This window comes from Prenolepis imparis, unplaced genomic scaffold (genome assembly GCF_030444845.1).
Source record: "Prenolepis imparis isolate NDT839.2.m4 unplaced genomic scaffold, iyPreImpa1.0 SCAF_7, whole genome shotgun sequence".
NCBI classification, from domain to species: Eukaryota; Metazoa; Arthropoda; class Insecta; order Hymenoptera; family Formicidae; genus Prenolepis; species Prenolepis imparis.
In genome coordinates this window covers 14,027,163-14,052,977 of record NW_028141165.1, presented here as the reverse complement: position 1 = coordinate 14,052,977, position 25,815 = coordinate 14,027,163, and the positions used below count along the sequence as shown (strand labels likewise).

Genomic DNA, 25,815 nt, shown 5'->3' with positions numbered 1-25,815 from the left:
TATATATTTTTTTATTTCCGTCATAGAGAAATATATTTACTAAAATCGCATTTTTACAATAATCCGTAATATTTTTTATTCCTCATGCATTATATTAAAAACATAAATTATACATTATATATTATATGCTATGGAAAAATTGACAATACATTTTTTCCATGGAAAATGCGCACGTTTTGTGATCTTGGCAAAAATACTTTCTCAGAGTTAGTTAGGACAATTATTATACAGAGAAAGGAAGTAACAAAACGCGGCAGGATGCAGACAACAGATAGAACCATTGTTAGATAAAGTCACCCCCGTATCACACTGTTCTTCCTGTCGGCTCTTGGAGAAGAATACATGTATACATATATATATATATATATATATATATATATATATATATATAAATAAATACACACCACACACATATAGGTAAAACGCGTATACGAGATATATACGCGTCATGCATCTGAAATTGAGAATAATGAGATGATTTTATTGATATTTTACAGGCAGTCTGGCGGGTGAGGATCTTTCCTTGGAAGAGGCGACCGCGGAGGAGGATGAAAACGGCGCATCCGTCGGCAGAGATCATCGACATCATCATCATCACCACCAGGATACGCGAAATACGTCAAACGCGCCTTCCTCGAGCAGTCCACCGTTGCGCCACCATCAAACCCAGGACGAGACGGATCGTTGCAACGTGTTGCAAGGTGGTGTAATTTTATACTCTTCACCGCATTCCACATCTACCGTGCCCGCGACGAGCGTAAATATCTGCAATGTACCAACGTTGACCTATCGCGGCGTCTTTACCACGACTTGCACGCAATCCTCGCCTCTAAACAATCTTCAAGGCGAGCAGCAGCAGCAGCAACAACAGCCAACGAGCCAGGAATTGTGGGCGCCGTTACCCTCGCCAACCTTAACCTTGACGGGTCAACCGTTCCTTCACCCCAACCTTCACTCGACCGCGTATAGCGGCGAGACCGTCGAATTGCTGCAGGTCGAATCGAAACCACCACCCCCGCCACCCGGTTACCACGACGCGCCAACTACTACTTCTACGGCCTGGCTGACGGGACACGAGGAGGCTTATGATCCCAATCTTCTTTCCCATCATCACTCGCATACTCATCATCAGGAAGCAACGTTGAAGCAGGAGCCAACCGGCACATCCGGTTACACTCCCAGCGTACAACAGCCTCAACCAGCTCAAGCGCAAGCTCAACAGCAGCAGCAACAGCAGCAGCAGCAACAACAACAACAACAACAACAACAGCAAGCTCGACCGTCTAATACTGGCACCGCAGGGGTCCAGTTGGCCGAGTACAATCCGAGCACGTCGAAAGGCCACGAGATCCTTTCTCAAGTTTATCAGCAGAGTGCACTACCGCTTCAACTGGTTCCCGTGAAACCGCGAAAGTATCCGAATCGACCGAGCAAAACGCCGGTGCACGAGAGACCGTACGCCTGTCCGGTGGACGGTTGCGATCGCAGATTCTCCCGCAGCGACGAGCTCACCCGGCACATTCGCATCCATACGGGACAGAAACCGTTCCAGTGTCGCATCTGCATGCGCTCCTTCTCTAGGAGCGACCATTTAACAACCCACGTGCGTACGCATACAGGTGAGAAACCGTTCTGCTGTGATCAATGCGGCCGAAAGTTCGCCAGGAGCGACGAGAAGAAGCGCCACGCAAAAGTGCACCTTAAGCAGAGGCTGAAGCGCGAAGCGTCTCACGCTAATCCGAGAAGTCATCCTCAAAGCCACGCGTCGTCACCCTGCAATCAATGAATTCCACGAATTACAACGATGTTGAAAAATCCTTTTTAACGTTCTCAGAGATCTCATTACATTTGTGTCACGTTCTGACAAATTGTGATCTATGTCTCCCTCTACCCCTCTGTCTTTTCCTTTTTCCTCCTCTTCTCTTTCGGCCGCTGCTCCTTCCCTCATCCTCCCCCTTTTTTCTCTCTCTTTCTCCCTTCCTCCTCCCTTCATCTCTCGTGATGACCGATGAAGAAAACGCGGAGACCTTTAGACGGTCAAAACCGTCATCGACTGATCCGTTATTTATCGTCGGTTCATCAACTATTTATGTTATATTGATGCATAACTGGATACGAATTAATTGCATGCAGCACGGAAGGAATTTTTTGAAATTACAGATATCGTATCTACGTAACGTAACTGTAAAAATAAACAATTTGCTCATTTTAAAAATTGTCGTGAATCAAAGAATAAGGATTAAACGTTGCCATATATATATATATATATATATATATATATATATATATAATTCTTATTCATACACTTGTGTGTAAGAACTTCATGTATTTTGAGATTTACCGTTGACTGAAAAAAAAAGTATGAGAATATATAGTTTATTCACTGTATCGCAAAAATAATGTTTCTCTTGCGTCACATAGCGAAAAATTAAAGTACTTAAAGTATATTAGAAGAGTATTTACAATCATCGGGGAAAAAAAAAACAGACTTATATTTAACCGCAACAAACACTGAATGGAAGTTAATTATCAGAATACATAGTAATCCCATTCTTAAAATATGAAAACGATAAACATTCTCTCTGCTTTACATGTACTTTGTATCTCTTAGCTTGTATCCAGACACGAGATATGCGAATGTCGCGAGATATTCGCTAGTCTCGCGTATCTAGATGTCATTGAGCGTTGCGAGAGCATTTTCGTGCAATTGTATAACATGAAATCGATACCATCCGCAGCTTCCGAGAATCATCATAGAGTGAAGCGGAAGAGGGAGAGATTGAGAGAAAGGAGGGGGGAGAAGAGGAGCGATGCGTCTCTCTCTCTCTCTCTCTCTCTCTCTCTCTCTCTCTCTCTCTCTCTCTCATTGCATACGAACGACTGTGTATGAGAATGTAATGCTTCGTGAAACGATAAATATTATGTATCGATTCGTTCCATGGTTAATGACGAACTCTCTCGGGACTCTCGATATTTAAAACATATATCATCTTTTCCCCGTAGAATGCGCCATTTAAAAGACTCATACGGTCCGAGTGTGCAAGTTTTAAAAAAAATTCATGAAGCTGTATTACTCTTATTAGGCAAGTCTATCTTACAAAGAAGGCAGGTCTACCTTACGCGGAAGAGATTGTTGACAAAAGGTTCGCGGCAACGGAAATAGAGATATTTTTTTAAGTATATATTTGTATATAACTAATTCTCACACACACAATCGAATCACACACAAGAATAATGATCAAGATAAAAGTATTTATTTTTGAAAAAAAAAGTTTACAACGTTGCACGTTGCGTTATAGAAGATGTATAGGTGCTAAAAAAAAAAGTTCCTCCTCTCATAAATATCGTTAGGAAACTTGTGTTATTTGTTAAATTTTTGGTGCTACATATATACGCAACGATGTTGCGCTCTACTAAAACCCAGAGACAATATTTTAAATTTCTTGATATGTTTTAGAGAGAGTTTGCACATTTATTGATTTTTGATCTTGTAGTGATCGCTTTTTTTTTTTTTTTTTTTTTTTTTAATTCTCAATCATATATCACCGTATTTTCTTCGTGCTCCCGAACACGCTAAATCTCGGCTGTCCTCCGTCAAATACTTTCAATTCTCACTCATTCTTGCTTCTCCCTTTTCATATTATTGTAAAAAAAATAAATCTGCGAATTGTAATTAGACGTGATTATCGTTGTTGAAAGAAATATTTCATGTACATATGTATATAACTTATTATACATATAGATATATATTATATATATAAAATTGCTGTATGTATATGTAAAATCTAATGTCGTTCTCTTGCCATCTCTTTTCTGTTCTTCATTTCGCATTACTACCCCATACGTGTATACATATTTAGCAATTGTTAATGTTATGTATATGTTGCTCTATTTATTAACAAAATGACTATATTTCAAATGAATATATTGTTAATGTTAAATAATTATTTTTATTATAAATATATTATTATTCAATCGTGCAATGCGTTACAAAAATGACAGAAAAACGGTATGGAATCCACACAAATTACACAAATTACACTTGTAAAGTCGTATGCGCACACATACATATATACATATATATATATGGACACATTGTATAGGCGTATGCGAACGCGATGATACGCACTACTCTTTGACATTGTAACAAATTGTAAACGCGAAGTAACGCAAGCGCATTCTCAAGAGAATACTTTTTTTTTAACAGATAGTATTATCCTATCGCTAGATAAATTATATATAATTATTATACATATGGCGCTCCGAGTGCAATGCACATAACAAAAGCTCCCGACTACCTGTATATTCGTGTTGTCATCATCGCTCCTGCATATGCTTCTCTTTGCGAAACGGGTAACGCGAACAATCTCTTGCAACAATTATTAACAGAAATACAATTAACACTGACTCGAGGGCAAGTTGTTGATTATTTTCGTAACCCTTTCACAAGAGTTTTATACAGACTGTTCAAAATTGGAGGATGCATATTCTTTAATCTATCATTCTACACGAAAATTTAATTAATAAAGTTAAAACGTTTCATTGAAATTATGTAATAAGATTTATATTTACTTTGCGCTCTTATATATTTAAAAGTTTTTGATTTTTATATATTTATTCAAAAGTTATCAATATATCATTTTTACTAATTATTATAGAAGAAAATCAGTTTTGGTAAAAAATAATTATTATTAAGTTTCAATTTTTTTTTCAATGTCTTTTGTATAACAAAATATATTTATATAAGCTTGCACTATATGTAATCGTAAGCATTCCAATAGGTAGTATTAAAACAAATTAATCTTTTAAAATTTGAGAGAATTCTAAAATTTTTAATATTTAATTAATTGATTTGAATTGAAATTTAGATCTCTAATTATATAAAATGTTGAATAAAGATATGACTTATAAAATACTTTGTGTACTTTGAAAAATTTCCTTTAGAAAAATTATAAGTTCTTGTTGGCTAATCATTTCATAAAAATATGAAATGTGAATTTCCTTAATATAAATATAAATATCTATAAATAAATAGCGGCACAATTAAAACAAGAGACAGATTGCATTGCTGGATAGCAAATAAAATTTCAATTTTTGGCTAAAATTTTAAGTAAACAATTTTAACTGACGATTTATATACATAATATTAAATTGCGATATCTAATACTAAAATTTTCAGAAAATTATAATATTATTCAACGAAAGTTTGGTGAAAGAGTATTACATTTAAATTTTCAACAGATTATTTTATATTCATATGTCTGTTTTCTATTCAATATCTAGTAAGAATATAATTTTGCTGTCAAACGTTCTACAACAAAATTGAGCAATAATTTAATTAAAATAATAAATTTGTGGCCGCATTTTTTAGAGATCTGTCATTGCATCGCCCAAGAAGTGATCAAGTTCTCAGAAAGTTCTAGGAGGTGTATCGAATAAGATGAAGACGCACAGGCAAATTTTCTAGATAAACATCGCTATTATAAAAAGTATATCTTTTCAGAGGGATATTCACACACGCACACATTCGTTGTCGTAAGAGACAGGTAAGCGCAGTTTCGCGGTTTGTGGGATCCACGCGATCGATCTCTCGAATATTTTGCACAGTTTTGGCCGGCTCGGTAGCTCGTGCGTAGAGAAAGAGACAGGGAGAGACGCGCAATACAGTCACTATATATAGGTATACAGCCACCTATATAAGAAAGACAGTGCGCGAGCAGTGGGCACGAGTGAAGCTGAGAGCATGTCTATAAATAGGACCGAGAGCGAGATGAGGCCTCCTCTGCACTTCGCGATACCTTCTGCCTTCTCTCCATCTCTCACTGCGAGAAATCCCTCCGCGCGAGAGGACTCCTCTTCTTTTTTTTCCTCTCTTTTTCTGTTTTGCCTACCTTTCGTTCTCTCTGCCTCTTCTACAACACGTCTTTTCTCTTCTCTCTCTATTCTTCTTTTATCTTAATAGATATCTGTCCTGTTGGGACACACAATATCACTTTTTTTTTGTTTTTACTATTATCTTGCTCCGTTCGATAAAATGTTTCCTGGCAAATTAATGTAAGATTCTTTTCGTTATGATATATGAATCGAATTACGAGATATTTTATTAATAATTCTTCCTTCTTCAATATTCTTCTTCCTTTCATCTTATTCATACATCTGAACGAATAAAAGTAAAACAATTTTAATAAGACATTATTCTTAACTTAAACTTTTTTTCAAATAAATATTAATGCTTTGTATTATAATATTTATATATATTTATTTTATTTGAGTGACTGTATAATATCTGATTCGAAAATCATTCGATCGATTATTAATTGACTAATATAAAAACGTGAAGTCACGCGATCTCACTTGTCAATTTTGAATCGAGAAAATAAATGTTACATCATCATTACATATATTATACATAAAGCTCGAGCTTATTTTATTAATTACTATTTATCTTATTGATTACGAAATTTCAATTACTCGAGTTGATATTTTATTTCGGGATTAGCGTTGATATTAAAAAGGAAAAATCCCAGGAGGCGTCGAGGGGATGAGTAAAACGCGTCGGGGGTGCGCTGTGTCGTTACTCCGCCACGTCGCAGCATCCGCGAGAGACCCTGGTTAGGGGTTAGGGTCACGTCATGGAGAATGAAAGAGTGGCGACGACGGCGCCACGGGAAAGGAGAGGAGCGAGAAAGAGAAAGAGAGAGCGGGGAGAGAGTTCATTGAGCAATGGCACGTGTACGCGATAGAGAGTATGCGGCTCCGATATGAAGTGGGATAAGGGAGGGAGGGAAGTGAGTAGTAGGGCGAGAAAAGGGGTTGCCAAGCGACCATAACCGAGCGGGTTGCCCTTGGCGACTAGTTGCGTCACTGCAGCGTCGCGTGACGTCACGCGACGCCACTGCCCTTGACCGTCGAGACCGACACTGGGGAGAGCGTCCTGACGCGAGCCTCCTGATGCTTGCAATTCCTCTGTCTCCCCTCACGCCGTATGTTTCCTGTGACACTCAGGACCAAAGTCTATACATAGGAGCTACTAATATGCGAATATATATATATATATATATGTCGAAACTCGCCTTTCGATGCCTTTGCGTTGGAAGGCAAAGCCTCGCGATATACATATATGTATATATATATCGTATATTTGTATATATTATCGTAGTGTCTTTTGACACGCGACTTGAAATAGCATTAACGCGCTCCTGCCGACGCTATTTTTGGAATTACGTGCCTCGATTATTGTTACGGCGATAGAGTCGCGAACGGCGATATATGATGCTGACAAGCTCGCGTTGCAACCAGTCTCTCGGTAATCGATTGACGCGAATTTACACGTCGTATGCAATATTTATAGAATGACGCGCGAAGCTTACTTAACACACGTAATGGACTTATTTAATACAATTTCAATGACGGCTGCTCATCGTTTTTCCTACCATATTTTCTTTTATTCGTTATCACCGGTGTCGATATAAAATCGATATTAACTTTTTTCGCAAGATTATTAAAGGTCTACGCAGTTATCAGTACGGAAATTTTTCAGTATGCTCTTATATATATTAATTGTATTCTTCCGCAAAAAGTTTCTTGTTATATTTTATTACATCATAATAAATTATTCGGCCAGATTAATATATAAGAGTTCTATCATCAGTTTTATTTAAAGCACAGACATTTTATATTCAGTATTACAATATAATAACAAATATAAAATGTGCGAAATGCGCTTCATTATTGTTCTTTTCTAATCATTTTTTTCTCCATTATTGTTGTCTAGACGCGTTCGCAAGCGAGAAATATTTTATAAAATTTGTTTTAATTATATCATAATAAAATTTATTTAAATAAAAATGTTCGTCATTTGTTTTGACATTTTCTTGTTTTATGTAATATGTATTATATTGCAAATAACAGATATTAACTCATTGCACAGATTAATAAACATATTACACTCGAATAAAAATATACCGCCATCCCTCAAATCTTGCTTAGTGGAGACTCAAACCCCATTTAACGGAGACTCAAACCCTATTTAGCAAAGATTCGAACCCTATTTAGTAGAGATTCAAACCCTATTTAGCAAAGATTCGAACCCTATTTAGTAGAGATTCAAACCCTATTTAGCAAAGATTCGAACCCTATTTAGTAGAGATTCAAACCCTATTTAGCGACGATTTGTTTAGCGGGAAAATTCGAATTAATGAAAACGTCTACATTTCAATCGTCGTACATCTTCGATTCTTTTACTTGATTAAATGAATATATTACATGAACAATACATTTAGAGATTTATCATTGTGATATATATAATTATACACATTAATTGTAAAAGTTAATAACTCATTGATAATTTTATTATGGGAAATAGTATTTTCATATCAATCGCGATTGCATGTAAAAACGCATTTTCCGCATAACATTCATTTAATCGAGTAAGAATATATATAGACAGTTAAAAAATGCAATATTTCAATTTAAAAACAAATTATTGTAATAGAAAACATCATTATATACATATAATATTTTCTGTTTAAAATTAAAAAAAAAAAAAAAATATATATATAATCACAAACATTTACAATACAACATTTTAGTTATAGAACCTAATTAAAATAAATCCTTATTTAATAAAGATATGATTATTTCAATATTCGTTCTTTGTTCCTTCATCCATGTATACTCACCTTCAGAAAACTTATGTGTATATCAACGGATAGTGCAATGTCTCTGTCATTTGTGTACACACAAATTATTTATTTATTTCTCTTATATATACTAATCGCAATTATTTGCAGCCTTAATAATATTAATTAATTAATTTGAATTGAAGAAATTTATGTTCTATATATTCTCAAAGATATATTCTCAAAAGATTTTATATAATTCAAAACGTATATTATAAAAGGTGTTAAATTAACATTATAAAACTTAGCGAGAAATAGAAAGGCATTGCCTCTCCAGCCATTTAAGCGCCTGAATATTTTCTGGCCCTTGTAGAAAAGGTTTTAAACTCTTCAAACATTTTGCATGATAGTTATTTAAATATTCAATCTGAAATAAGATATATTACAATATATATAAAACATATATAAAAAACAAATAACATATTTAAATAAAATAAAAAAAACATATATATACCTCCTTATTTGTAAGCATTGATACATCAAGTAAACTGGTTTGAATAGGTACAAGTGTCACAGTTTCGAAAGTAAGGAAACCTCGATTTTTATGATTGTAAGGTGTCTTTGCAGCAACAACTAACTCGATGTTTTCCAGTCTAATACCGAATTTTCCGTCTTCATAATATCCTGGTTCTGTATTTAAAAATACACACACATACATATTTATTTATTCATATTATATTGTTCTCAATTTTTTTTATTAATGGCGTTTGCCTTGTATATTTTGATCATACCATTCGATAAGAACATCCCAGGTTGTAAACCTGGATCATCTGGATGTGGTTTCCATGTAATACCAATAGGCTCTTCGTGAACATTGAGATAGGATCCTACGCCATGACCAGTTCCGTGAAGATAATCAAGGCTATGAAATTAATTCAGTCAAACAAAAAAAAAAATATATCTCTCTTTAATAAAAAATCCTTTTTTTCTGCTTCGCTATATTTTTATAAAAAGAAGTGTTTACTATACCCAACTTTCCATAAGCTTTCGCGTGCCAATGTATCAAGGTAATTTCCTTTTGTCTTTAACGGAAATATCATTGTTGAAAGACGACATTGTCCTTTAAACACTCTAGTAAAACATTCACGTTCGAAACTCGTAGGTTCGCTAAAATGTAGAGTTCTCGTTACGTCTGTCGTACCGTCATGATATTGTGCTCCAGAATCGCAAAGATAAAGTTCTTTATCCGTAATAGGCATATCAGTCTCTGCTGTAGGTGAGTAATGAATAACCGCTCCGTGAGGGCCAATAGATGATATAGTTGTAAAACTTAATCCAACGAAATGATCTTGCTCCCTTAAAAGAGAAAAACAAAAATGATTTTCGTTATCTACATTTTACATGGTAAAAAATGCATTGTAATAAATCACTTTATAAATTGACTTACTGCCTGAATTTTTCCAATCGCGTCGCACCTGAAATTTCTGTAATCTGCTCTTTCGTATTCTTGATCTTGTCTTCCAACCAAGCGAAATATTTTACGAGCGCGACGGAATCTCTCACATGCGCCGCTTTCATACCCTCTATTTCGATCGGATTTTTTATCGCTTTCATAACGCTGATAGGCGTAATATCTGTATGTTTCTTGATTTCTCCGCAATCCGCGTGTAATGCATAACTGGATTTGTTGCTAATCCAAATCTTATCTTGATCCGTACATGAACTCACGAGTTCTTTCATATAGACATGTATATCTGTGTAAGCATGAAAAATTGGGTCGACACCTTCGTTTTTTAATTGCTCTAATGCCTCTTGGCTAAGTCTACTTCTATCTACCAAGACATGTACATCTTTTAGAGTGAGAATAACGTACGTAAAGAAGACAGGATTGAAAGGTATATCGGATCCTCTCCAATTTAATAAATACGCAATCCCATCCAATGCAGTTACTACGAGGATCGTCACATTGTTCTCTTTCATGGCCTCGCGACATAATCTTACTTTGTCTCCTGCACTTTGGCCTGAGTATCGTAATGATTGAGGTAAGATTACATTCGCTGTAGGTGCCGGTTGTTCATCAGCCCATACTTTATCTACCAAATTTTCAGGAAGGGGAATTAGACAATGACCAGCAGTAGTTAAACCGGTATGCAATCGTGCCCATTCTGTATAACTTATTAGATTGGCGTCAGCTCCAACTGCAGATTTTGGAGGTAAATTCGAGGCCAACCACGCGGCAATAGTAGGTGTGTCTAATAAACCCTCTCTCATTAAGGTCCACTCCTCTGGTGGATCTAATTCTGACAGAGCTTGTGTATAATATCTTCCATCTGTCCACAGTAATGCTTTGTCGTACATAACAACCACTGTGCCGTAAGAACCACGGAATCCACTGATAAAACGTCGTCTCTGATCTCGCTCAGTCGAATACTCTGATTGATGCGCATCCTCTCCATTAACGATCAAAGCCTGGATCCCTCTTTCTCTAATACCACCAGCTTGAACATTTTTCATTAATGTCCGAAGCTGCGTTAGCTTCCAAAGTCCGTTCCTTTTTACCATCTGTTTTGGGGCCATAAAAAATACTTCATTATTTCATGCTCAACAATGAGACAACAAATATGTGAAAAAATACTTATATATAATAGAGTTTATTTTTTACCTTGAAATCTTTTTGGAACACTCCCTTGTTACACTGATAAAATGCAGCACTGTAGAAGTTTATACCTCTTGCAAATTGCAACTGTTATCGATAGAATTACAAACTCATCTCTCGCACAATCTTTTGAAAAGATTAGATATCTTATCTTTCTTTGTCTCTTAGAAAATATAATTGTATGATAAATTGAGAACCTTTATCTCTTTATGAATGTATAGATGTATGAAAAATGTTTCAGAAGAAAACAAACTCCACTGCTACAAACAGTAGTTCTTGGCACAATGCATATATATGTATAAAATTTCTAATGATAATATCCGCGTGACGCGCTCGCTACACTCATGCTAAAAGATCGTCCAGTTCTTTAATTCATTCCAGATGTTTTGACACAATTTTTTTCCAATCTCGAATTATTTAAACCATAGATTTAAATGTTCAAGATACGCTTCGTTCGATGCTACAAAAGTTTCAAAATGCTCGATCGACCAATCAGAGTAAAGAAATCTCTGTCACTTTCATCAATGATTGGTCGATCAAATTTTCTTCTCGTTTAGAAAGCAATAACATGGCATAGCCAATCAGACGTTTCATCAGTGATGCCAATTTCAGAGGTGAGCCGCGAGCGGCGGTGGGTGGTGGGGAGAGTGGCGTGGTGGGGGCTGCGCACTCCGTTTCGTCACGTGACCGCGTCACGTGGTTTGGCGGCTGCGCAGAGGTGGGGGTGGGGGGCACACCTAACCACGTGACGCGGTCACGTGACGAAACGGCGCGCGCACCTCCCAGCCCCCACCACGCATCTCTCCCCACCACTCGCCGCCGCTCGCGGCTCGCCCCTGAAATTGGCATGTGTTTCATCCCTTCTACTTTACATTATTATATATTATACATACATATTCTTACATATGATATACATATATACATTCTATTTAAAAGTGTTTTGTTGTCAAATTGCTAAAGTGGAGCAAAGAAGTTTTGTTGCATTTACTATTTATTTTTTACGGTGCCGAGTGAATTTAATTTTTCACACTTTTGCGTCTTCAGCAAAATTAAAAATTAAAATATCTATTTACAGACCGATACGCACATATGAATATTTATGTTTATTCACAATACCATTTACTTGTTTCAAGCAACATTGCATTACGTGTTGCGCTGTGAAATGAACACGACAGATTACATCGAATTACACAATGTCAGTGGATTTATAGCATCGAGTAAACTTGTTAGCAATCTGTCAGTTCCAAATTCTTCCTTCGTGAAACGTCCTGTGATATCTTAATTGAATATTTATATGCGTTCATTGGAAAAATCATCAAGTGATCAATACATATTACGTACTTAAATTTATCATCGAATAATATTGTATCGTATTCTACATTTATAATGAGGCCTGGTCAAAGACGGCAACAAGGCCTACAGTATGGAATATTTTTGCTATGTATGCAGATTCTAAATTTCGGACTCGATAAAATACCACCTGCTACTCTGATTGGAGTTATTGTACAGGTAATTTTTACTACAAGTTACTGCGATTTTTAATTGGCAAGTTATCGCAACAATATTTGTGCGCAACATCAATTAAACGATACATCTTTCTGTCTCAAATATAAATTTGTGGAAAACATTATTTTCTTCATATTTATATATATATATATTTTGTTCTTATTTCGATCATTAAATTTGATACTTGAATATTTATTTTTCAGACTTTGTTGTACACTGGATTGATACGAGTGCCATGGGATGCCGAGGATGTGTGTATATCGGCTGTAAAAATAATCAAATACAAAGACTGGCGATCGTTTTTCCTCTCGAATTTTGAACATGGATCCGATATGCATCTGTATTATAATATGTTTTCTTTCATTCTAAAAGGATCGTACTTAGAACCCATCTATGGAACAACAAACTTTGTACTTTTGCTTGTTATAATTTCCACCGGATGTAGCATTATGTATGTATCTTTAGGATATATGCTGATGCAGCTAACAGGAGATTATGGATACTTCACAACTTGTGCTATTGGCTTTTCCGCAACATTATTTGCATTAAAAGTAATTGTATTGTGTGAAGAACGTGATCGATTGCATAATGTCAGTGGATTTATAGTACCAAGTAAACTATCTGTGTGGGTTGAGTTGATATTAATACATCTGTTAGTTCCAAATTCATCCTTTGTGGGACATTTGGGTGGTATCTTGGTCGGATGTTTATATTCTTACACATTTGTCGGAGAAATAATTGATAATTTGGTACATATGATAACTGGTACACCCATTATACATGAAGAAGAATTTTATAGAAAACGACACATTTTATAAGTACTTGATATTTAAATTATTAATAAATACATGTGATAATTGTAAATAATTATAAATGAAAATTATTATTTTTGATAATTTTAATATATATTTTTATGTATGTTTATTTTCTTAAACATATGTAAAATTAATAAGAAATAAATTTTTCATGTTAGTTGTATGTTAAACCAAGTTTACGAAACATACAAAACCCAAATCAAATGTACATAATAAATATCAAAAAATAAAGATTTTTTTCTAAATTTTTTCCTTATAATTCTTAATCCTTTTATAATTTATACGAATTTTTGATGAATATTTAATAAAATAAAGTTTTAAAAATTTATTATATGAATATTCTTGTCATAATAAGATATATGATTTTATAAAATAAGATATTTTAATATGCAGTAGCATTTTCAATTTGCAAAAACAATAAGTAAAAGATGAAAAGACAAAAAAAGAATAGTAATAAGATTTTTTTTTTTAATATGAGATGATTTGATGATACATTACAATGCACAGATTTTACTTACAAAAACTTACTTACTTGGTTGTAAAAGTTTATACAATTTGTATAGTGTGACATTTGATATACCAGAGGAGCGTTGCGCCGTCAATATCCAATTTGCTAAAAAATAAACATGAAAAATAAAAATATTTTTATGAAATACAAATACAGTAAATAGGCAGACTTACAAATTGCTTTCTCATCGACTGGATATGGTATACCATAGAATATAAAATAAGTGCACATTTTAGCTAGAGATATAGTGTCAGCCTGTACCATTCCGTTAGATGTAAGATATTGTTTAACTAAAGATTTCATGTCTGTGGAAAGTAGAAAAAAATTAGTGGAATATAACAAAATCATTAGAAATTATAATGTAATATGTTAATAACTACCATGTTCCCATTTATCAATAATACGCGCCGTTTTCTGTTTAATCGCTAGCATACTTTCCAAACTGAGTAATAGATTTGCATCATCTACAGAGTTAATTCTTCTCGATAGTTGTGTCGACAGAAGCCTTATTTGCCATATTGAAAAGCTATTTGGTTGTTCCTCGATAATTTTCACACTTTGAATTAGACGTAACCATAATGGTATAAGACTTACTTTGTCTTTTGTAATGCATTCGTATACAATTATGGCAAATATGTGCAGAAAATGTTGTTCGGATTCTGGCACTTTCCATTGAGCATCTGTCAATTTAAAATACAAGTACGATAAAAATGTCATTATGCAAAACACACTGCATGAAATATATAATTGACACGTTTACTGGTCGATTATTGAGACTCGTATTAAGAATATAATTGAATCTCGTACCATTTTGTAACAAATACTTGATGTTTTCGGAAGGAATGGTTTCCCTTTTAGACGATTGTAAGAAATATTTTATTATATTCAGTACAGTCTTATCATTTGTAAACGATGTAACGTATTCTGGCCGAGCAGCCCATGAGATTGCATTTTCCGTCGTTAGAGTTTGGGCCACTAAGCTTCTAAATCCCTATAATAAAATGAGAAGAATTAATATAATTTATTATTTATTGATATTTATAATGTTTATCAACGAAAATAAATGAGAGAAAAATATATAAGATATTAAAGTAATAATATCTTACATGAGGATCTTCCATGTACGATAAACAACCAGCTCTTTGCTTGATACTTAAAATATCTTGTCTTTCCAGCATATTTTTTAATTGTTGCCAATTGTGGTGCTTCTCAAATGTAATTGTCCAATATCTCGTATCTTTCAATTCAATTCTTTTTAAACTACATAATTGCGGTAATAAACAGGGTGCTTGCAGACTTATCTCTTGTCCTTCGGCTTCCCTATCATTCTCGAATGTTAAATGTATCGTCGCATAGCAATACTTGCCAGTATCTATGTCTCTAGGTAAAATAATACGTGGTTCAGCTGCTAATACATACAAGTGACGCAACGCTTGTAAATGATACCTGTCAAAATAATAAATTGTTTAAATATCACAAATGCTACAGTAAGTTTATAATCTAAGAAAACATAATTTAAATTATTTATTTCTATTATTCTCTTTTCTTTAAAACAAAATTGCTTTGTTCTAAAAAAACAATATAGTTGAATATTTTTTGAGGATATCAGGGCATCGAATTATAATAATTGGTGTCAATAGAATACAAACCTATTGTCATTGCTGTGAGTTGGGAATTTTGGAAAAAGCGAAATTATAAGAGCTGCCACTGCATTTGGACTATTGGAAAGAGTGTATTTTCCACCACCCAGGAAAAGAAGACCAAGGGCCATATGTGTTGCCAAATGAGAACCATAGGTGACAACGCCGCTGGCAGGTCCTATACGAGTCCGTACGTGTCTGCATATTCTCATAATCTAGATATATTTTATAGAATTTATATTAAATAAATTCTGTCATAACTATATAATTGTTATGAATATTCAAACTTACATTCAAGTCACCGGTGCCTGCCATTACCGCTGCGGTAGAAAGCAGAACAACATTTAGACACGTTTCGACAGTTGATTTGCCAGCCAATTCGGCTATAGTTTTATGCGACAGTGCCATAAACATCTGAGCGTAATAATACAAAGTCTTGAAAGCATTTATATTAGCAGTGCCTGCGTATCTCAATCCCAATGCCATGCAAGCACCAGCTATAATGTTGCAGTAAGCCTGACTGTAATATTATTTATATTATTAATAATTTATTATTAAATATTTATTAATAAATGGTATACTATTAATATTAATAATATTAATAATATACAAATAATAAAGATACAAAAAAATTACAAAGAAGCTTTAAGAAATGTAAGATTAAGATACTCACTTGATAGTTTCCAAATCCACATTCTGCATAACTTCGGGCGTAGGTTTTTGCAATCTGTATTTATAAACGATATTAGGCACATGACTAGAAATCCACGATTTCGTTGGTTCGATATCCTTCCACAAAATTAGCGACTTGGCGAGTACTCGTAGCAGCAAAAAGTCTGGCCTTACAAATTCTAATAAATACTGCGTATCGGGAGGTTGCATCCACTCGGCCACCGCACGATTTCCAGTATTAAAGTACATTAATCCTAAAGCTATTGTTGCTCCAGGGCTTGTTACATCGATATTTATCGAGTCACCTTCCCGTATTTGATAACTAAAACAAAAAAGTATGAATTCTTAAAAATTTGAACTTGTGATAACGAATATTCGTAAATGTTACATATTCATTTCTTAAATGAATTAGAGGAGAATCGAGAAGAAGAGAGATGCTATATAAACTTCATTATACCTAGGGGACTTGTATTTATCTTTTTGTGCTCCGGAGAAAGGTCTCGTGTGTCCACCGACCATGTAATAGTGCAAAGTATCGGGTATGCTTGCAGGCACATCTGCTCCACCACCAGAACCAAGTATGACCAGGCCTAATGCCAGTCCTGCTGTCAGGGAATATGATTCACGGTTTACACAGTTCTTCATTTCAGGCCCTGGAGGTCTACCTACAAAGATAATTTTTTTCATTAACATATGTTATACATATTTTGCAATGTGCTAGAATAAGAAAAACTAATTAATTTTAGAGATTTAACTGTACATTTTTTTTCTTAATTGGATTTTGTTTGAATATGTAATATATTTTTCTTTACAAAAGAAGAATAATTAAAAGAGCAAACGTTATTTTACTGTCAATATTATGTTTGCATAGTTTTGAATTTTTTAATCTATATTACATATATCTCTTTGAATGTTTTATCACCTTTAAAATACAAAAATGAGGATAAAACTGTCTTAATTTTCTCAGCACACTTTGCATCTTGTTAAAGAAGAATTGGATATTGATGCAAATATTGAGTTTTGTAAAATTATGTCTATCAGAATATGTGATATATATTATAATTACCGATTTCAGATAACAAAGCATGTGAAATGTGTCTGTGAGCAGTTCCTTGATATACAAGACCAACGCCCATTAAAGCCGCTATTTGGACGTTCTGTTGTACATTTAATTCGATACTCGTCGGTGGCAAAAGCGTTTCCACGTGCAACGATAATAACTTAGTCATAGATACATTCATGGTACCGCGATGCGTCGCTGACAGACCCAACAGGAGTCCAACGCTGATAACATCATGACAATCGGCTAAATATTCGTATGTACTTAAAGGAGCCAAATTTTTCAGATGTCCATTTAAACCGAGAGCCATTAAAAATCCCGAGTGTTCTGTCCCGCGTTGAGTACACGTACCCAGTTGCTGTCTATTATACACTATCCATGTCGAATCGATGCTCGCGGCATCCGGATGAACACATAAGCCTGCGGCTACGCCGTTATGAAATAAGGGCCACATATTCATGTTCGGGACAACGTCTATGTGAGTTAATTCGACGGTAGTTCCACGGGGAGGTGCCTTGCCTGATGAGAATAAAACAATCGGTTAGTGTTTTATTAGTGAAATAGCTTAATTTTATTATACAATTATAAAAGAACCTTCTTTTCATACTTGATAATTTCTAACACGTCCATTCGTTTTAATTTATATAAAATTTATTCTATAAAAATATTCTATAAAATATTCTATAAATTCGTTTAGTTTTTATAAAATAAATATATATTTATACTCTAAAGAGAAAAAATAAATAACAGCATATGTATAAATGTAAAGTTTTACAGCACGATATAAATATACCTGTTAAACACAGCTGTGGAATGGGTAATTGTTCTGTTATCATCGGTGTAGAAGTTCTCAATGTAAACATGCCTCTAGCTACAGGCAATGCCATTGTTCTTGTGCATAATGTATGAAGATGCCTCTCCTGCTCCTCTATAAATTCATGATCGCTTACGTTCGATCTTTGAACTATCGCAATCTTTACTGGTTTTGAGGAATTGAGTAATCTTCGCACTTCAGCGACTCTGTGATCCTTACTAAATCGTAATTTTAATATCTAAAAATGGATAGAAGAAAAGAGTTGTAGTTATAATAAGAGTTGTAATATATAAATAAAATAAATTATAAAAATGCTAGCTATGTATGAGAAATATTCTGTATAAAAAGAAAGAATGACATATTGATCGAAACTAGATATCATAAAAAAATTATACAAATATCAGGGATGTGCATTATCTGAAATAGATGCATTTAAAATAAAAATATAAAATGCCTATTTTGTATTTTGCATTTAAAATACATGTTTTCAAAAATTATTTTACATTTACATTTAAATCGTTTTTATTATCATTTTTTATTTCTAATGCATTTTTCTTGCAAATTAAAAATTAATCAAGATATCAATAATATGTACATATGTATAACAATCAAAACGTTATTTAAAAAGTCACTAAATAAATATCTGTAAACAATAATAAACATTTTTTGTAATTCCATATGTAAATATATTTGTATTTTTTGTTTTTTTGTTTATATTAAAATAATAAAGTTTATAAAAGTTTAAAAAGTTTATAAAAGAAAGTTTATAAAGAATGCTTATAAAGAAAGTTTAGACAAATTTAATAAAGAAATAAGAATTTAAATATATATATGTAAATATTTGAAAAACATTTTTATTTTAAAACCATTTAAAAAATGCCTATTTTCCATTTTCTATTTTAACTGGGTTGGACACCCATTTTACACATCTCTGACAAATAATTTTGTAAAATATTATATACAAGAGGAAACATATAACGTAAGAAAGTGTAAAAATATATACCGTATCATCAAATTCCATGCCATCATCTTGTTCATCCTTTATCCCATAATCTTTTGTTTCGCCATCAATATATTGTACTTTCGAAGATGGCTTTAAATGTTTATCTAATGCGGCTAAATCTTGTCGCTCTACGAGCTCATACGCATGCATAGGCCAATTTGAAGGTGGACATTCTCGACATCTATGCATAACATCTTTTATAATCAGAGCTATCGCAGGTGGCAATATTTCGAGATCCTCTTTCGTCATGCCTAGAATTAGTTTATTTTAAATTTTGGAGAAAGAAAAAAATATTTAAGAAAGGAAATATAATTTCTGAGTTGCAAAGAGAGCGAGTGATCTTACCTATCTCGTGATACAATAATATGATTCTATCTGTTGTAGGCCTTTCTACTTTTTTCAACGTCTCTTTGTCAGACTTGCTTCCGCTTTCTTGAACATCGATGCGACTTCCAGCAGGTACAATTAATTTGATATACTTTTCCATTTCTATTACATCAACGCGATTTTCATTCGCCACAAGTGCAGTTAAATATATTATATTTCTCGTTCTTGGATTAACGTGACTTAAATATGGAAATGCAATTATCTCCATTCTATCCAGCATGTTATCTATTGTTTCAAATATATTCGGCGGTTTTCGAGACATATAATGTGGAATTGTTATTTTCTGTAGATCCGAGTCACCGATCTGAGACTCTACGGTTTTTAAATAATATAACGATGGAGAATCAAGAAAATAATGGTGAACGTACATCTCGAATTTCAAATCTATGCTCAATTGATACAGTAATTGTCCGAGCAATGGTAAACTTTCCGATATAACGCTGTTTAATTTCAATTCCTCGTACAAGAGGTGAAGAGAAAATAAAACGAGCGGAAGATGCGGATATAAAACGGCTTGTACATTTATTTTGCCGATGCCATTCAATTCTGTAGCACTTTTGGGAGTCGTGCAAGGGAAGCTGGATATTTTTTGACTTTTCAGCACATTCGAAATATAAGCTCGGGAATTTTTATGTTCATCTGACTCCAACAAGTACAGCCAATCATCCATAGATCCGCAATTGTTGGTTTTTTGTTTTTTGGGTAACACCATAGGACTATTACGTTCTGCACATTGATCTTTCTCGTTATTTTGTATTAAATGTAGCTTCTCCACATCGTATCCCAATAATGTGAACAGAACCACGAGAAAGAGATCCCACTCTTGCGCCGGTGAGAAATCTTGTGGACCAGGGGCATTTCTAGCCCCGTACCATTTAACCAATAATTGCATTGCTAAATCTTTTTGAAGTACACTTCGTAGTGTATGTAAACATTTAGTAACTGTAAAAGATATATTTATAACATTATTTTGTGTGTAAACTTTATAAAATATATTAATTGTTTTAATATATTTTATTTTAATATATTAATAATATATTTTTTTTGCAATAACGTGCATTTACTTACCTAAAGGAGATGTGCTGGATACGGGTAATGTTATACGAAAGTATTGTTTTTTTCCGCATTCCACGGTAATCTCGTTGCCTACAGAGTCTTTCAATGCAAGAAAATTTGTATCCAACAACGAATTTTCCAAGAGTATCGGAGGACGAGCGCAATTACCACCTACGGGACTTAGTAAATGCATACTTTCTTCAAATTTAATTTCGTGCAAGGGTGCACAGTTTTGATAAATCAAGGAACTTCGTTTCGGAAATGGAGATGCAAGTTTAGAATTATTTGGTAAAAAGTAATTGTTGCCCATGATATTCGATAGTATACTAGATATATGTAATTTGCCCACATACGTAACTCCAGTGTATAATGCTATACCATTTGACAAATCTACAATTGCTATCATGTTCAAATTCTGGAAAAAAAAAAATTGTAATTATATTTAATATTAAGTTTCAAGTTATATGAATATAAAAAGAGTCCAATATGTACTAACTGGTAAATTAATAGCATCCTTGGCTGCAATGCTTGTCACCATTCCGAAAATAATTTGTTGTTGTTTATTAGTCTTTTCTAATCTCACTAGAAACAGTTGCAAACGATTTGGAACCAAATAGCCCAAATAACTCTGTCCAACAAGATCCGATGTTAAGAAAACTTTCGATGCACGGCCATAAATAATATCTCTGAAATAAATTACAAATATATGTTTGTCGTTCGACATTTGCAAATGTAAAAAATCAATATTTCTTTAAAAAATAAATGAGAAAAAATTAATAAACATACAGTCGCAAAATTTCTAAGCTTATAACTATATGGAAAAGTTCAAGTAAATGTAAATTTATAGATTCAAGTTTGAGTTTTCTTTCGAATTATTCTGCTGTAAATATATACTGTAAATATAATATATAAATAAATAAATATGTTATTATTTGTTATTGTTGATCTTAAAAGAAATCATATTACAAGTTTACCTATTATGTAAACTTTGATTGATTTGGATACAAATAAAAGATCTTTGCAAATAATAAGTGAATAAATATCACACATAAATAAATAAATAAAATCTAATTAAAATTTAAAACAGTTTATATTCTTTATAGTAAATTTGTCAAATTTATTTTTCTCTTTTACTTATCAAATATTAATGAATTTCTGTTCAAGCCTGTGCGACTGAAAATATATAATGCAAAAGCTAAATTAAATGTGAATAAATCCATTACTTACTTTGATACACCAACATTTTCTGTCCATACGTGTTCAAGACAAACCTCAGGATATAAAGGTTTGCTCGCAATTGCAGCCTCTTTCAATTGGATATTGTTGTAACTAGCAAATGGATTGATATGCATTTGACTCGAGGTTGTCTGATGTAATCTATTGTGATAGATATTTAAATTTGTAGGTGCTCCAAGCAGAGGAGACAAAACTGCCGAATGCGTGGGCGATTGACAACGAGAAATGGTAGCCATCGAGCTTTGCGAGCGCGAGTGTTGTTGCTGCTGAGAAGGTGATGGTCCACCAGAAGTAGTACTATAAGAAGTAGTACGCGATCCGAATGGAGTATTAGATAGTCCTAGGCCTATACCAGTATTATTGCTCATTTGTAAATTTGGAATTCCTGCAACACATTTATTCACATATCAATTCGTATTAAAACTTTCTTTTCAACAACCTTTTACCTTTATTTAACTTTACCATAAGTATATTTATAAAAAAAGAAAATATTAGAAAAAAAGAGATGATAATGATCTAATAAAACATTAATATACATTATGATAAAATTGAATTTGGAACATTCCATCATGCATGCATGCAATATATATATATGTGCTAGCAATTACATATGAATATGTTTTTACCAAGAAGAAAGGGACTTAGATGTCCCTTGTTGGTACAGCTTTTATTGATGGATAAATTGCTGCCAACGTTTAACGGTGACATATTAATTGAATGATTTAGTAAACTCGTGTCGTTACTTCCACAAACCATTTGGCATTCTTCAGCTAACGCTTTGCGAATCTTGTAAACTGAATGCAAATTGGACTTTGTATCGTATATGACTGCAAAGGATGGTTCCGAACTAGTGAATATAATTTGCTGACTTGATTCATTCAAGTATGACAAAGATCCTAAAACATTTAATTCAATTGTACATATATAATGTATTAAAAATTAATTTGGCTTTAATTTATTTTCATGTAAATCGTATAAATATTTTATATGATTTATTATTTTTCATATTTAATTTTTAAGAAAAATTATTTACCATGTCTAATAAGCAGAGGGCAAATCTCATCTAATGGATGTTTTAATGAAAAGGCTATAGGTAAATTATCATTTTGAGTTGGTAATCTGCTGTTTTCAAATGATAAATACCTGAAAACAAAATATAAAAACATTATAATTAAGACTTCAATATTATAATAATTAAAAATAAAATGTAAAAATATAAGAATGTAAGAATATAAATGGGATTTTATATTCAATTGTCAATAAATTATATATACCTTGAATCTGTAACTGGCACTTGAGATTTTTCAAGTATAATTCCATATTTTGTCGGCCATACGGCGGAAACCTAAGTTGTAAATTAATATATTTACAATTGTAACAAATTACTATCTTCTATTAATAATTCCATTTAATTGTAATAAACTACCATTTATAAATAAACTACCATTTTCGGAAAATATATATAATAGCAATAGTTTTTTTCAAAGTTATATTTTCAATAAAGTTTATTTAAGTTTATTAATTTTCATTAGTCGAATTTTAATATTAAAATTTTTTGACACTTGTATATATGAGAGTTTTCGAGTACAAATACAATATCATCAGATTATTTCGAGTTTTGCAAAAAAGTCTTTTTTTACCTGAAATTGTAAGGAAGAAACATAATCTTCGCCACTTTCTGTAAAAACCTTAAGAGTATACGAATCAAGCAGACTGATGCACTCTAAAGATTTATGAATGGAACCCTCAGCGTCGTATTCTTTGCCCTTAGTTAAATGATCCGGAATACTCGTGTAAAATGTACACCAAAGCGCATGCTTAATATCTGTTTCACATGTATAGGTTGCTTCCAATACTCGAGTATTTTGACTGCCCTTACAGTGAACAGCAACTTTACCAGAGTAATATAATTCTTCTTCTCCACATGTTTTATTACAACGTACCAACCATGTCTCTTTCTAAAAAAATAGAATTTTTTTATTATTTCAATATAGATGGAAAAGAAGAAATTATGAGATAATTAGTTATTAGGAGACATAATTTTTTTTTCAAATTTGATTCTATCACTATGCATACAACTCCCATGTTCAAAAATATGTAATAAAGTAGTTTAGAAACATTGCTAATTATAATCTGTTTCTTTTATCTCCTTATAACTTCATTCACATTTCTTTATTGCATTCTAAAATCTTACGGGAGACTTTTCCGATATATTTACTTCGCTAAATCTTTTTAGTAGAATATTTTCTCTTCCAGGTGTTTGATTATTGGATAACTGCTGACTAATTAATGATCCAGGATGCCTTAAGATTATCTGTCGGCCACCTGGCGTATATTCCTAAAAAATATATACATATATATGATTTATATATATAAAATACCAAGTATATGTATTATTACTTTATTAAAATTAATTTAATTAAATCTCTTTTTTCTTGTTATAATTTATATAAAACAATATTATTTATATCATAATATTAAATATAAAATTTAGATATAAAATCAGATTTATGATAGTTATTCTAAATTATTGTTTAAACCAACACTTGGGAATACAAACAAATGAAGAGAAATTTTAGCATAAATCGGTACATAATTCGGGAATATTCTAATTTACATTGATATCATTATTAATCTAAAGAAAATAATGTGTTCAAACACAATAGATGTAAAAAGAAGTCGTACTAATCTTCAATTTGAAAATACCTAAACACCTCTAAAGAGACCAAGTAATATTTAAAATTACTTGTATATTTGGATACCTCTAGTGATTATTATTAAAAAAATTCGAATTTTTTAAGTGAAAAAGAAAAATTTAGCAATCACATGTCTTCACATTATGCTGTGATATTACATTAAAACAGATGCTTTCGCCTGTACTTATTATTTAAGGACTAGATTTGCTTAATTATACAATCATATGATTAGTATTGAGAAAATTTAAAATAATGCTAAAAAATAAATAAAATAATGCGAAAAATTCTTACCACCGGTTCTGAGGCGGCGATCATCTTCTCCCTGGTTTCATCCAGATTTGCTGACTATGTTTACGAATATGCGAAGAATCAATAACCACTGACTGTTTTGACAATACAAATTGTACAAAAAAACTGTGATAAAAGTTCTCGAGAGACAAACTGTTTACATATCATCAAAAACTACACATCTTTAAACAATAAACCCATCGTAACCTAACGTGACATGTTTTGCACCTGCACATACATATACATATATGTATACACAAATGTATACATATATATGTAGCTGCATCAGAAAATACAATGGTTGCAAAAACACAATTTTCCGATCAAAAATCGGCTTTTGACAAATAAATCTGTTTTTTTTTTAATCTAGCCACCGACATATATGTATATATTGCGATAGCCTCTTTATAGTCAAAGGATAGCTCTTATTTATTGACAGTTCTATAAAATTGTAGAGAAAGCACGTGTGCGTGATTTTAAGGAGAGCTGACCTTGACCCTGTCTTACCGACAGAACAATATTTTTCTGCACCCTTTTCTCTTTATTGGTTGAATAGAATAATAAATATTTTTCCACAATTAAAGTACATATAGAAACAAAGTTGGAACCTCTCGATTTTATGTATAAAACAAAAAAAATATTTTTAGTTAAACAACTTTTTTTTGTTTTTTACATAAATTTGAAAGGTTCCGACTTTGTTTCTATATGTACTTTAATCGTGGAAAAGCATTTATTATTCTATTCAACCAATAAAAAGAAAACGGTGCAGAAAAATATTGCTCTGTCGATAAGGGTCAGCATCCCTTTAAGGGGATCCTAAACGTGGTTCTACCTTATCGACGGAAAGTGAGGTTAGA

General features: G+C 32.8%; 4 protein-coding genes across 9 annotated transcripts in view; 2 read left to right on the top strand and 2 right to left on the bottom strand.

Annotated features, from left to right (window-relative positions):
• LOC145938164 (uncharacterized) overlaps window positions 1-4,412 on the top strand; it is a 41,153-nt gene extending 36,741 nt beyond the window's left edge. For all 5 annotated transcript variants that reach the window (XM_083041580.1, XM_083041581.1, XM_083041577.1 and 2 more), the window contains one exon: window positions 498-4,412. In XM_083041580.1, coding sequence (XP_082897706.1) covers window positions 498-1,786 — 1,289 coding nt within the window. In that variant the 3' untranslated portion in view covers window positions 1,787-4,412. The remainder of the gene's footprint in view (window positions 1-497) is intronic.
• Window positions 4,413-8,646: 4,234 nt separating this feature from the next.
• LOC145938554 (xaa-Pro aminopeptidase ApepP) lies at window positions 8,647-11,707 on the bottom strand. The gene is made up of 6 exons (XM_083042269.1): window positions 11,284-11,707; window positions 10,069-11,183; window positions 9,651-9,977; window positions 9,413-9,543; window positions 9,136-9,311; window positions 8,647-9,048 (listed from the first exon to the last, which is right to left on the bottom strand). The coding sequence occupies exons 2-6, from the start codon at window positions 11,181-11,183 to the stop codon at window positions 8,926-8,928; spliced, it is 1,872 nt and encodes a 623-aa protein (XP_082898395.1). The 5' UTR covers window positions 11,284-11,707; the 3' UTR covers window positions 8,647-8,925.
• A 389-nt stretch (window positions 11,708-12,096) lies between these two features.
• LOC145938404 (rhomboid-related protein 4) lies at window positions 12,097-13,783 on the top strand. Its single transcript, XM_083041983.1, has 2 exons — window positions 12,097-12,786; window positions 12,987-13,783. The coding sequence occupies exons 1-2, from the start codon at window positions 12,664-12,666 to the stop codon at window positions 13,599-13,601; spliced, it is 738 nt and encodes a 245-aa protein (XP_082898109.1). The 5' UTR covers window positions 12,097-12,663; the 3' UTR covers window positions 13,602-13,783.
• A 151-nt stretch (window positions 13,784-13,934) lies between these two features.
• Window positions 13,935-25,319, bottom strand: Shtd (anaphase promoting complex subunit 1). 2 transcript variants are annotated; one of them, XM_083041981.1, is made up of 22 exons: window positions 24,962-25,319; window positions 24,169-24,312; window positions 23,615-23,932; window positions 23,249-23,319; window positions 23,008-23,117; window positions 22,601-22,870; window positions 21,966-22,359; window positions 21,235-21,424; window positions 20,751-21,153; window positions 19,641-20,624; window positions 19,296-19,546; window positions 18,272-18,530; window positions 17,485-17,997; window positions 16,876-17,083; window positions 16,420-16,740; window positions 16,038-16,266; window positions 15,756-15,961; window positions 15,213-15,552; window positions 14,914-15,097; window positions 14,487-14,786; window positions 14,280-14,411; window positions 13,935-14,211 (listed from the first exon to the last, which is right to left on the bottom strand). In XM_083041981.1, the coding sequence occupies exons 1-22, from the start codon at window positions 24,983-24,985 to the stop codon at window positions 14,123-14,125; spliced, it is 5,940 nt and encodes a 1,979-aa protein (XP_082898107.1). In that variant the 5' UTR covers window positions 24,986-25,319; the 3' UTR covers window positions 13,935-14,122. The 2 variants fall into 2 exon arrangements, with proteins under 2 accessions (XP_082898107.1, XP_082898108.1); XM_083041982.1 differs by having other exon boundaries at window positions 24,193-24,312.
• Window positions 25,320-25,815: the final 496 nt, after the last annotated feature.

What these genes read in the sequence shown, in the direction of transcription:
- LOC145938554 (XM_083042269.1), bottom strand. Translation starts at nt 11,183, where the DNA reads ATGGTAAAAAGGAACGGACTTTGGAAGCTAACGCAGCTTCGGACATTA. An exon ending in TGGGATGTTCTTATCGAATG is followed by an intron (nt 9,312 to 9,412) that starts GTATGATCAAAA and finishes TTTTAAATACAG; the next exon opens with AACCAGGATATTATGAAGAC. An exon ending in CAATGCTTACAAATAAGGAG is followed by an intron (nt 9,049 to 9,135) that starts GTATATATATGT and finishes ATCTTATTTCAG; the next exon opens with ATTGAATATTTAAATAACTA.
- LOC145938404 (XM_083041983.1), top strand. Translation starts at nt 12,664, where the DNA reads ATGAGGCCTGGTCAAAGACGGCAACAAGGCCTACAGTATGGAATATTT. An exon ending in TGATTGGAGTTATTGTACAG is followed by an intron (nt 12,787 to 12,986) that starts GTAATTTTTACT and finishes TTTATTTTTCAG; the next exon opens with ACTTTGTTGTACACTGGATT.
- Shtd (XM_083041981.1), bottom strand. Translation starts at nt 24,985, where the DNA reads ATGATCGCCGCCTCAGAACCGGTG. An exon ending in AGGATGCTATTAATTTACCA is followed by an intron (nt 21,154 to 21,234) that starts GTTAGTACATAT and finishes TTTTTTTTCCAG; the next exon opens with AATTTGAACATGATAGCAAT. An exon ending in ATCCAGCACATCTCCTTTAG is followed by an intron (nt 20,625 to 20,750) that starts GTAAGTAAATGC and finishes TATCTTTTACAG; the next exon opens with TTACTAAATGTTTACATACA.